Source organism: Protobothrops mucrosquamatus, unplaced genomic scaffold (genome assembly GCF_001527695.2).
Source record: "Protobothrops mucrosquamatus isolate PMUCROS unplaced genomic scaffold, P.Mucros_1.0 scaffold129, whole genome shotgun sequence".
In the NCBI taxonomy this organism is placed as follows: domain Eukaryota; kingdom Metazoa; phylum Chordata; class Lepidosauria; order Squamata; family Viperidae; genus Protobothrops; species Protobothrops mucrosquamatus.
The window spans coordinates 1372273-1385752 of NW_015386496.1; the positions used below are offsets into that span (position 1 = coordinate 1372273).

At 35.3% G+C, this 13480-nt stretch overlaps 1 protein-coding gene across 2 annotated transcripts in view; it reads left to right on the forward strand.

Moving 5' to 3' along the window:
• The first annotated feature begins 1316 nt into the window (after nt 1-1316).
• Nucleotides 1317-13480, forward strand: part of PGAP1 (post-GPI attachment to proteins 1) — a 36977-nt gene continuing 24813 nt past the window's right edge. For both annotated transcript variants that reach the window (XM_029283551.1, XM_029283552.1), the window contains exons 1-7: nt 1317-1488; nt 2768-2928; nt 3939-3991; nt 4117-4183; nt 8178-8283; nt 12007-12062; nt 13239-13322. In XM_029283551.1, the coding sequence (XP_029139384.1) occupies nt 1362-1488; nt 2768-2928; nt 3939-3991; nt 4117-4183; nt 8178-8283; nt 12007-12062; nt 13239-13322 (654 nt within the window). In that variant the 5' untranslated portion in view covers nt 1317-1361. The remainder of the gene's footprint in view (nt 1489-2767; nt 2929-3938; nt 3992-4116; nt 4184-8177; nt 8284-12006; nt 12063-13238; nt 13323-13480) is intronic.

Consider the following 13480-nt stretch of genomic DNA (forward strand, 5'->3'; position numbering starts at 1 on the left):
TCTTGTCAGCCTGTGCTTTATAAGCTTCTGTAGCCTCATCCAGGGCTTTTCTAACTACTGGCCAGATGTTTTGCAATTGATAAACCCACTCTTTTAGAGAAGGAATAGCAGGTTCGGTGGCAGGCAGTTCAGGCATAGGAAGGAAACTCTGGCCATTTGCCACTTGGAAAGGAGTGAACCCAGTGCTGGAGTGTACTGCATTGTTGTAAGCCACTTCAGCAAATGGCAGCAGATCAATCCAGTTGTCCTGCTCATAATTAATAAAACTACAGAGATATTGTTCCAGAACAGAATTTGTTCGTTCTGTCCCCCCATTCGTTTGAGGATGATGACTAGATGACAGGCCCTGAACCAAACCCAGAAGGTCCAAAAGGCTTTGCAGAATTTAGAGGTGAATTGGACATCTCTATCAGATATTATATCTTTTGGAGTGCCTTGAAGGTGATAGATATGTTGCACAAACAGCTTAGCCAAAGTCTTTGCAGTCGGGATCTTCTGACATGGGACAAAGTGGACCCAAGCTGTGCTTTCGGGCAGCTTGACAATAAAATCCATAGAGATCTCTCTCCAGGGTGCTGAAGGGCTCAGTACTGGTTGCAGGAGGCCAGGTGCTTTTCCCTGCCTACATTTAGTGGCAGCACAAATAGGGCAGCTAGCCACAAAACTTTCAATGTCCTTCTTCAAGGAAGGCCACCAAAATGGCCTCTTGAGGCAAAGTATCCTGCCCTTTTTGAATTGTGACAGACCCGCATGATTCTCAGTCTCTGATTTGCAAGCACATTCCTCTCGACCAGAGGGAGGGCGTCTCACACAGAGTAGAATGAAGCAGATAATATTCCCCCTGCAAGCACCTTCCCCCAATAGTATGACTAGCCCCAAAAATGCATAGGCAAAAGCAAGGGAGGGAAAAAGGGAAGGTTTAAAGGCAAATATAATTGAGGGGCTCTGACAATCCCCATGATGCAGAGAATATGGAAGATGGCCTTGATGAACAGACAGAAGATCCATTACCATGCAGTGATCAGATACATGTGGCTTAAGCCCATACCAAGAAAGTGATTTAAGAAGATACCTCAGACAGGTCCTCCCCCCAATTCACCTGAAGATAAAAGAGGGACCATGGGAAGTACATTCAAACTTGCAAGATTCAGTTACTATAGCTATTCTAATAAAGATAGCTTTAGGCAACATTGTCTGTTCCTTAGTCTGGTCTACCTTAAAGGAGTCACATATTAATTGTCACATGGGAAAGAATTTGTGCTTTTATATGTTTTCATTGTGCCTGATGTGAGATTATTTTTCTTTATTTTTTGAAGGGTCATGAATTCGCTCCCCGCAGTGTTGCAATAGTAGGTCATTCCATGGGTGGTCTTGTTGCAAGAGCACTAGTCATTCTTAAACATTTTAAACCAGAACTTCTCAATATTCTTATTACTCAAGCGACACCCCATGTTGCACCTGTGTTGCCTTTAGATCAATATCTTGCTGGTAAGTACATTCCTAAGAATTTTTGGATTGGTGGGGTTCTATTTTGCCTTCCCCCTCTTTTTTGCTTTTGCCTTTTTACTTTTCAGTAACTGAATAAGCTTCATTCCCACTGATTTAATGAAAAACACTTAGAAATTCCAAAACCTTCCTTGTTATACCTTCTATTATTATACCTACTAATATTAGCAATTTCACCAGAAATGTGTTGCAGAGTAGAATAATGTGGAAGATACTCAGTTCTGAAAGTTGATATCAAGATTTTTTCTTAATATGTACTTGTTTAATCATAGCTTGCATATAGACCTAGCCTTTAATTTTATGATGAAAATAATTGTACTTAATATGTCTTGGCAGCATCAATGATGGCCACTTACGTGCCTGCACTTAAGCAAGACAGGGGCTTAACAACAATTATATCACTAACTTTGGATTCTGAAAAATCCAAGGTACTCCAGAATTCTTCAGATATTATTTTCAGATCCCTCACTTCTGTGGGCAGTTGGATGATATTGTGAGATTATGCCAACTCATCCATATCCAAGACTTAAACATTAAATCAAGGGTTATTTGCTTGATATTAATTTGAAACCAATTACTAGAAGAGTCTGAGCATGAATGGTTCTTGCTATCAAATAGATTATAAAGTGGTCTATAAAAATGCCCACTTTATACACAATAGTGATTAAAACTTATAACCCAAATTATTGCAATATGTGCGCGTATGTGTCTATGCATGCATGTATGTATGTGTGAGTAGGATTTACAGTTTGTACAGTTTTTTCTAAATACTTGGATTTACATGTTGAAATATGTTTAAATGTATATAAGTAATTTGAATGGATACGGTCAAATATATTGGAATAAGATTACTGCTATTAAAGTTGAAATTAATGCATATCAATATGAACTTTCATTAAATATTTCATATACAGTAGATAATAATTTTTTTATGGGAAACAAAACTCTCTAGAATATCTTTGATCAACTTGTAATTACCTTATGTAGAATAGTGGCTTTAACCTGCCGGATTTAAACTATGTCACTGGCCTTTTATCTTAATTCTACATTTTTCTGGAATATGATTTATTGTTTTGCCTTATTAGTATGCTGAATTTGCTTAGTTTTTTTTGTTGTTTGAAATTGGATAGTGGGGAAATGTGGAATTATAAGATATGCTGATATGTGCTACAAAATTATTATTTTGTAATACTGAAGAAATTGCTGAACCTCAGGAAACAAATCTGCAAAAATTATATTTAAAACAACATTCTTTTCATAGATTTTTACACAACTGTGAACCATAACTGGATTCAGAAGGCTCAAGAAATAAGGAATCTAACAACCCTTTCTGTAGCAGGAGGATTTCGAGATTATCAAGTTCGCTCTGGATTGGCTTTTCTGCCCAGTTCAAGTAGTCAGAATTGTGCTTTATCTGTTGTGGTAAAACATCTATTCTTTAAATGTTGCTTTTAAGCCTTGGCTTTTGATGATCATTAAATATTACTGTTAACATTCCTGAATAGTTTAGTCCTTTTTTGCCCTAACATCTGCCCTAATTGAATGTGACATTCTAAATTGAGATCTCAATTTGAGTGTAGCATTCATTGCTACATTTATTTGGAGATTCTTCCATCTCAAGAAATAGCACATTACATTTGATTTAGAATTTTCTCTATAGAAGAAAATTATGTAGCTCAGGGTTGAACTGTGGAGTTCTTGGTGCTCTCTGAATTTGGTTGATTTCTTACAGACATTTCATTACCCAACTAGTAAAGGGAAACTACTATATATAAACAGAGAATAAAACCCACCTTCACTAGCACTGATGATATTATCTAGTTGGTTAATGAAATGTTTGCAAGCAAACAATCAAGCTCTGATAACAAAGACTCCACAATTTTCTTATTTTTTTGCCATGTCTAGTTTGGATTTTACTCCAAATCCCTTGAACAAAGAACCTGTTTAAAAGAAAATGTCTAAATCATATTAGCTGTAACTAAACGGTTGGATCCTGCTAAGAATTAGTTTGTATCCAATTTATATAATTGTACTTCCGTTTTTAATCTTTATTGCTTCAATGAATGAGGCGGCTCACAAATTCATTGAATCAATAAATATGAATCTGCACATAATTTAAATGAATAATAGAGAACTCTTACATGAAGTATGTAAGACCATATTTTCCTGGTGCCTCTCAAGCAACAGTACAGCATCTAAATGGCAAAATGAGCAGACATTTCAAAGTATAATAAGGCAGAATTGTCTGCTGTTCAAAGAGGGAGGAAAGAGTCAAATGTTCTATATGACATGCTCGGTTTTTGGATTTAGTCATAACAATGTAAGCAGGATTTCAGCCATATTAGTTTCAGCAAGGTATTAGCTTCTAGTAAATAAATAAATACTTGGATGTTCAGTTTTAAAATGGATAATACAAATCTTCTTTTATCCAGAGTTCAGCAGTTCCTCGAGTCTGGGTTTCCACAGATCATCTTTCCATTGTTTGGTGAGTAGTTAAAAGCTTTTTGGTTCAAGGACTGATATACTGCTGTTCTAATATTTTTATTTGGCTATTATTTGCTTTTATTTTATCTGATTTTACAAGCATATTTCCCTTATATTCATTTTTAGGTGTAAGGAATTGAACTTGGCTACTGTCAGAGCATTTTTTGACCTTATTGACGACAATACTAAACAGGTTTGCATTCCTGAAAAAACATTTATTGTTTGATTTTTTTTTTACATTCCTGAAAGTAAGGAAAGATAGCAGTGTTAGGAATATTATCTATGTTACATATTTTATTAGAATTATAAATATATTTTCATTAACCAGGCTGTTTCTGCCATTGTAGTGGCAGGGCTGAGTTCATAAGTTAAAAGTGTAAGAGTCTCAATGTCCTTTCTAAGAAGCCTAACTTTGCCTTCTGCCTTGGGGTAACAATTTTTCAATCTAACAAGATATAGGCAAAATTAACAATTAAAAAAAGAAAATGTAAAAATCCCTTTTTAACTTCCCCTTCATATTCAAAATACTCATCAATAGTGGAAATAAAAATAAAAGTTATTTAAATCACAGATTTTTACTAAAAAGGAACTCACATGGAAAAATTATAAAGGGCAGTACAGATAGTCCTCGACTTACAACAGTTCATTTAGTGACCATTCAAAGTTACAATGGCACTGAAAAAAGTGACTTATGACCGTTTTTCATAGTTATGACCTTTACAGCATCCCATGATCATGTGGTCAAAATTCAGATGCTTGGCAACTGGTTCATACTTATGACAGTTACAGTGTCCCAAGGTCATATAATCACCTTTTGTGACCTTCTGACAAGCAAAGTCACTGGGGAAGCCAGATTCATTTAACAACCAGGTTACTAATTTATCAACTGCTGTGATTCACTTAACAACTGTAGCAAGAAAGATTGTAAAATGGGGCAAAACTCATTTAACAAATGTCTCACTTAACAACAGAAATGTGCTCTGTTGTGATCATAAGTTGAGGACTACCTATATAAGACTCTGGGCAGATGCCAGGGTTTATAGATTTGCTTTTCTTTTTTAAAAATATGTTTTATTGATTTTTAACATAATCACCTTAATATTTGGTAAACAGCATGCTGTCTGGGTTAGTATTTAAAAAACCAATAACAATTTCTATAATTCTATAGTCCATATAATGGCTTTGCTTGATTTTCTTTTCTTCCAATTATATTCTCTTTTGCCAACGAATTTAATTATGTCAAGAATAAGAAACTTATTTACTGTTAATTTATATCTGTAAAAAGAGTACAAAGACGTTTATTATTGGTGTAGTTATATTTCAAAGAAAAGATTAACTAATAGAACTAACGGAACAGTATCTAGGACAAATGTTTTAAGAATAAATTTAAACAAAAGGGAAGTTTCGTAAGAATGACCAATTCTATTTCTCAAAATTAGTTACACTTAAGTATTTAAGTCTTTTTTCTCATACAAGCCATCCCAACACTTTTGCATTTTTCATATCTTAAAAAAGGGGGAAAACAAAGAAAACATTTCTTTTATATAAACCATTATAAAACATTTTTATATTTCTCATGTCAAAAAACAAACACAAAGGAAAAAAGAAAGAAAAAATACTGTATTACTTGAGGGGTTCATCCCTCTTAAATTAATCTTCATTTATATCCAAAATCTTTCTATTTCTTTAACCATATTCAAACAGATGTTTAATTTTTAAATATTCCCTCTGGTAAATCCCATCATCTAATTTCTTAATTCTCACTTTAGCCTTTTTTTTGCCAAACATCTTTCCTGATCAATATGCTTTGCTGAATCAAAGAATCTTCCCATAATCTTGTAAGTGTTTTTATAGGAAGGTTTCGCCCCTTCGTATTCACTGAGAATCTTTTCCTTTCTTTCTTGATTTTATTTATCATTTTTTGTCTCTCAAGTTCTCGTAGTTTTCCTGGCAGAATCCATTTTGTCAAATATTTTTTCTTGTCCTCAAACTTATTTTGTGATCTTAGAGCAGTGGTAGCAAACGTATGGCATGGGTGCCAGAGGCGGCACTCGGAGCCCTCTCTGTGGGCACACATGCTATTGCCCCAGCCTTGCCTCCCCCTGTGACCCCCTCCTCACCAGCAACCCCCCTGGAGGAGAGTCACCCCCGAGTGTGGCCCACGCAGAGCAGCACAGCCGAGGATATGGCAGCCAGGCAGCGTAGACAAGACTCTGCCCTCACGCCCGATCGCACACAGTTGATGCTGCGGGGCACGGCAGAGGGCATGGCTGCCATGGCGCTGCTGGGCTGCCTAGGCGATCTGTGGCAGGCCTTGGAGGCTATGAGTGACCCTGCGGGCAGGCAGGGTAGGGGCGGGGCAGGAGGTGGGGCAGGTGCAGGGGCAGTTTTTGGGCACTTGGTCTCTAAAAGATTCGCCATCACTCTCTTAGAGTATAGGTTATCTTTTCCATGTACAGTATTTCCTGTAAAAATTTTTCCAGCTGGGTTAAGTCATACTTCCTTTTATTGTTAAGTTCCATCTTAAAATCTCTCTCCTCTATCTCGTATTCAGTTGTCTGTTTTTTCTGCTCACTCTCTGTTTTTATTTTCTGAGAATTTTTGTGTTGTAAAGTTAAATTGGAGATGTGTTCATTTATATTTTCAAAGTTATTTTTAAATTCCTCGTGGTTTGAGATCATTGTTGTTTGGATTTGTTGTATAGATCTCCTTCTGGAAAGTATTTTTTTTCTTGGTATATTCTTTCTGCAGATCTCTGGTTTTCCATGATAGCCAAAAATCAGGGTTTTCCTTTCTTTGAAGCCAGCTTTAGAGTCACAGTCGAGTTGGTATTTATAATCCAGAAAGGTCAATTTTTTTCCCTAAAGTTTATAAATAGCCCAAAATGTTCTCTTTTTTTGTCACAGTTATTCTCTGTTATTAAGACATTAAAGGTCACCAAAAACAAGTTATATTTTCCTGGGCTTTACCAGCTCCTGTAATAGAGCAACTGCTGTTGTATATTTTCATCCACCACTAGATGTCAGCATCAGTTCATTTTTCAGAAATAGACAATTGTTTACTTCTTTTATTTACTTCTATTTTCATGGTTTAAAAAGAAAATCTTAACAGAATCAACTGATTTCAAACTTATCCAGATTAAGTCTTATATTCATTTCATTTCAGTATATTTCTGTTCCCCCTGAAAAATTTAATTCGCCGTTTCTGTCTGCAGGAGGGTGAGGCAGATCCCTTCCTTCTCACTTTTGGAAGCATTTTGCTTCTTGGGGTTTTTCTTTCTTTTTTTCCCCTCAGGAAATCAATTTTCAAGTAGAAGAGAGAAAATAATTATTCTTACCCAGTTCCAAACACGTTGTTTACAGTCAGCTTAAAGTAGTTCTTTTGGGCTTCGGCTGTTTGTAGTTTGGACTAGACTCTGAAGTTAAGCTAGCCTTTCTCCTGATGGTTTCTGGAGGGCTTTTCCTGGACCGATCGGATCTACTGCCATTCCTCTGGAATCAGCAGGACTTCCTTCTTTGTTGCCTCTATGGGGCAACTTCAGGCCCATTTAGGGTCCACTAGCAAGCAGAAATCATCTGTAGGTGCGGAGCCCCACAATCCCCTGGCTGCTGAGCTACTGCGCAAAACCGAAAGTCTCAGATTTGCTTTTCATTTAGGATAACGCTACTCTAAAAGAGCTTCCAAGTTGCATAAAAAATATGTAATATTCCAAATATATATGGAGAACATAAACACCAGGGGAAAAAATGAAGCATTGACCAGGAAATACAGAAATCAAAATTTGTGAAATACTTAGTTACCTTTTCTCTATTCCTTCAGAGAATACAGAAGCCTTGGAAAAGATACTATCTCTGTGTTAATTTTCTGCCTGGAAAATTCTGCTACCTGCAGATTCCAGTTTAAATCTAAGGCTGAGGAAAATCTATTAATCCTCTTGGCTTCCAACCTCTAATCCAAAACATTTAGTGTTTTGTTTTTCGAAAGGAGAAACTCTTTTCTGTCTAGCAGAAAGGAAAGGGGCTGGGAATGTGGTCTGCTTGTTACAAATATGCCCAAACCCATGTGATTCTGATTGAAGCTGAAAAGATGTTGATTTTGTGTCTCCCAATGTTATTAATAATGGTTGGCCTCACATTAAGCCTCAAAAGCTAATTAAAGTTTTTCTTTTCATGTTTGTTAATTCATAGATATCAGAAAATCCCCAAAGAAAAGTTCTGGTCCTAAATCACCATTTTTTAAAATATCCAGGAAAACTCTTTGAAGAAAGACCTGAATCACTTACTGAGTTAACAGGTTAGTGTGTCCAGTGTTACGGTGTGTCTATAACTTCCTTTGATGAGTAAGAGTAATATTAAATCCAAATGAATTGAAGCAATATATTTCATTCAGTTTTTTCCTCTTAAGTTCTGGGAAGTAGCATAGAAACCTTTTCTGTCTGCAAAGCTCAGATCATTAAACCATTCAAATGATTTAAAATATTCTGTTCATTTACTGTTGCTAATATAAATGCTAATTGAAAAAGAATAGGCGACTGAATTACAATACTCAGGTAATCTTCGTTTAGTGACTGTCTTGTTTAGTGATCGTTTACAGTTAGAACAATGATTAAAAAAAGTAACTTTACAACCAGTCCTCACATTATGACCTTTGCAGGCCCATAAAGCAAAGGAAAGCTGAAATAAGATCATGAGCATAGCACTGGTTTCATTTAGAAACTGCTTCACTTAGCTCTGAACTTTTTAGATAGCTGCTTTTTTGATAAGGATGTCATGTGCAATGCTGCCCTAACATTGTAGCACTACAAAGCCCAAGGTAGGTAGTATTATTAAGGTAAAAACCAAGCAATTTATTTGAAGATCCAGCATTTAAGCTTATAACTGCAGTTTTCCAGTATGAATACATTTTTAAAAAAAGCAATGTGAGTTAATCTAAAGGTAGCTTTTTGTTTCCTTTCTGTAAATGCTGGAGTATTTTCTAGGAATATTTATCTCTCTATATATGTGCTTATTCCTTCTCTGTGTGATGTCTGGGCCTGGGCAAATGCATAGGTTAAATAAGTGTTGCTGTTCCATGTGAATGTTTTCTCATAATGTGGTTCTAAGCAGACAGCATGATGGTGTGAACAAAAAAAAATCCTTTTTAAAGGAGGTTCCTATGGACTTCCAGTTTGACATCGTGGTGTGATGGACTCAGGAAGTCAGGGCTCCATCTTCCGCGTTCGATTTCGCCCCGATGGGGACTCCAAAAATGGTCGAAAGCCACCCCAGAGAAGCAACAAAAGAGGGGACCCTTGTTGATCGCAGGAGGGCAGTGGCCCTTCCGTTTGATCCGAGGAAGCCTTCCAAACCGGCGGGGGAAAGACTGGCTACATTCATGTGGCCAGTCAGAAGCTGTTGACAACCAAAGAAAATAAACATTAACGAGCAACTTTCGAGCAACATGGATGGAACTATCCTATCCTATCCTCTCTTTAAGACTTTCTTCTGGAAAAAAACACCCAAAGCAAAGAATCCTCCCCGAGGAGAGAGGGAAGGGGAATTTCCATCCTATTTCCTCAGAAAAAGAAAACCAGTGAATTAATTGCTTGGGGGAAAACAGAGAAAATTACAAGATTAATTTGGAATCAATACATATATATAGCTTTGAAATTTGGGAACTAAAAGTGCTTTTGAGATTTTTTTTGTTAAAAAAAAAGGAGACTTGAAAACTTGTAATATGTTTGGACTTAAAAAGCTAGAAGACAGCATCAACAACATCTAGTGGCAAACCACAGCACTACAATTTATTATGTTTAAGGGAAACTTGGCTTGAAGCCCAGACCCAATTAAGACTTTTGTTGACCTTGGAAACTTTCACTTTTCTAGATTGCAGCTGGGAAAAGGGGAAAAAAACCTCTTGGGCTGCTTATCTGTGTGGCAGAGACGATAAACTATTTTGAAACTAGCCTGCCTGGACCATGAATATAAATACTAACTAACTTTTAGAGCTGTGTCGTGCAGCTATTTACCTGTAGAAGAAACATGCATTATGGATTGAGATGATGGAATACTGTGGATTATAAACCTTTGACTGATGAACAACTTTTCATTGCTTTTTTCTCTCTGGACAGAAAGGACATGTTTCTCATTGGACAGAAAAACTTGAATTTTGCTTATATTTGCTTAGGGGAGGCTTAAGGATGGACTGGTAGGCTGGATAACTTGGAGCTCAAATGACAATTGACTGGAACTCTTTAAATCCCTAAATAGATTGGACTACGTAGACCACATATAAAAACAAAATGAATCTTCCATACTCAGCTTTAAATGGTAAAAAACCATCTCTAACACTTATCTCCAAAGTCCCCAGCTTGACATATCAACAAGAAAATGTTGTTGAAGCTCAGAAGGATTTTTTTTTCTATGTTAAAATTAACACAAGACAATTGCCTTAGCTCATGATGAGACTAAAAATAACACAAAGGAAATAAAAGAATAATTTTCTAATCCAAATCCAAAATTCAGAAAATGACTATAAAGAAGGAACTAGTAACCCCAAAAAATAAAAGAAAAATTAGAGGAAGCGGATCCAAAGATGGAGGACCTAAAGGAAGGAATTAACGAAGAATTAGAAGACATAGCAATGATACCGGAAACCAAAAAGACATCTTACCTGTCAAGATATCAGAACACTCTTGAGGATAAGGAAGAAAAGCCAATCGAATGGAAGATAAAGCTGTTAGGAGAATTGTGGGAAATTGGAGAAGGAAGGAGGCTGTTTAATGAATATCAATGGGCTGAGGTTCTTCCAAAAATATCTTAACTAAATTGTCTTACTTATTCCAAACAATATACATAAAAATAGAGGAAGAACTACTTGATGATTCAAAGGCATTGACTTGGAAAGTTAGTTGGCAAAGGAAGAAAGCTAGAGCAAGACTGAAGAAAATAGAGGTCCTGACCCATTAGATGGGATATTATACTATTAAAAAGATGTTTGAATATGGCTAAGAGAATATATAATTGTTAGAAATAGAAGTGTTATTAGAACTAAAAAGATAGCGTTTATAACTAGAATTTTATATTTTGGTATGAGAAGGGAAATATGAAAATGCTAAGAGGGTTTGAACAAGGGAAGCCTTTGGTTGCCCAAATATAATTTATTATGAGAAAATTATAACCGATAGAGACACTTTGAGTACTGATGGGAAATATTTTTTTTTAAAAGCGGGAAAAACAGGATATTGATTGAACAAATAGATAGTGCAAATGCATTTGAGATACCATTTGTCCGAAATGGTATAGGGTTTCCTGCCTGAGCAGGGGGTTGGACTAGATGACCTCCAAGGTCCCTTCCAACTTTACTGTTACTATTACTGCTATATGTTTTGGTTAGAAAAGATATTTTAAATTGACACTACTGATATTATATATAATATTAGAAAAATGTAACAAAGGCTGATATTCAATTGTATATGTATTAACAGCAATAAGAATTGTATTTGCCCAGTATGGAAACTGTAAAACACCAGAAGAAGAGAGGAAGCACTGGATAGTGTAGTATTGTACCTAGATTGAGGAAGTTAATATGTACCACTGAATTACTGACGGATCCAGACAACATGTTGCTTATTAAGTACTTATTATTGTAAAACTAGAAAATTAATAAAATACTTATAAAGAATGTTCCTATGTTGTTCTCATTATTGCAACCACGAGTGTTTCTGCAATCTAGCATTTCATGATTTAATGTTTGATATTCCGACTAAATTATTAAATATAAAGATTTAAAAGCCTTATGTATTTATGAAAAGCTTGAAAAAGAATATATGGTAATGATACTGATGCTAATTTGCCTGCTCCAAACTAAAATCAGAAGAGAGGAATTTGTTTTTATCATTTCAAAAATATTTGTTTGTCCACGTTAAAAGGAAACATGCTATTTTAGATTTCATAACAAAATTATTGTGGTATAGTAATGCAGGACAGAAGGAAAAAAAGTAATCAAGTCTGAAGAAAAGTATTGGGTTTTTTTCAGAAACATCAATTTGGATCAACGTAAAAGCTTCAAAATGGTCCTACAAAGGATTCAATGTAAGTAATATTTTTCATTTAAAATTGAATTATTTATTAGATTACGTAGAAGCTATTTTTTTATTTTTATAAGGTCCTTTTAAGTTCAGGCAGGTTTATCTAGCAGTGCTAATGTTTGAAATTAGCACCTTTCCTATGAAAAATATGTGCTCTACCACTTATTTACAGCTCTTTCTCTGATGGAAAATCTAGAATTGAATATAATGTGGTAATTATTGAACCAAGGCCTCCCCAAATCCAGTCTAGCTATTAGGATGTGCAAAACCTTTGTAAGCTTGAAAAGTTCAGAAGTCAAAAAGACAACCAAATGTTCCTAGTTCAGAAAAATCATTCATTTCAATTTACATTTCACATCTGCCTGGATTTTTTTTTTTAAACTGTCCAAGCCATGGAGATTTGGAGAGTGGATTAATGAATGAAAACAATAAAAATAGCAGAGAAAACATGAAGGAGTATTATTTTAGAGCATAGTATTGGTAGGTAGGTTTACTGATGAATTTAAATTTTTTGCTATGGAAAATTGGAATTCATGGGTTGTTAAATTATATGACTATCCCTATGTATATTCTCTTTATATTAAACTTTCTTTTTCAAGCTAGTTGCAAAATGTAAAATGTAATAGGTACCATGCCTTACAGATGTTGTTGCTATGCTGTTCGGGCTGCAAACACAAACACTATTTTGCTTTATTGAATTTTGCAAGCAAATATTGAAGCTCTCTGTGCCTATTCATGGAAAAGATGCCTCAAGCCAGTTGTCAAGAGAAGTACAACTCTTACATTGATTGTGGGCTAAGATTGAAGCAAATCTATTGCTATCAAATTTTACCTTAGTTTAGTTTCATGGTTGTGCAGGCATCTGCCGTGACAAGCCTGCTTAATCATTGCTTCCATTTTTTGCTATGAGAATTAAAAAATATTTTAACAATTCACTTAGCTGATTTTTCTGTAGTTGGGTAATAAGTAACATTTAGCATGGATTATCACCATATTGATATTTGTGGTCTTTGCATGGAAAACAGAGCAAATGACATTTGTCAATTTCTCATTGTTCTGTATGGTAAAATACTTTCAATGTTTAAACGTTTTATTCTACCGTCTAAAACATCATAGCACAATTTCTCAGTGTATTTGTTTTATTGTGTTCAGGTAAACATTTCTGTCTTTTTCTAAATAGGAATCAGATGGAAAATATTTTATTTTTTCCCTCTCAAACCAAAGAAAATCATACACTCATATTTACTGCCAAAACAGTATGTTGGTAAGAAATTATTTCCTTCCTGACATTCATTTTCATTGTTAGATTATAATGCATCTGTTTTAAGGAATTTTAATGTTTTAAGCCAGGGGTATCAAACTCGCAACGTCATGTGACGTATCGCGGTGTGTCGTGACTTTTTTTCCATTGCCGGCAATGGG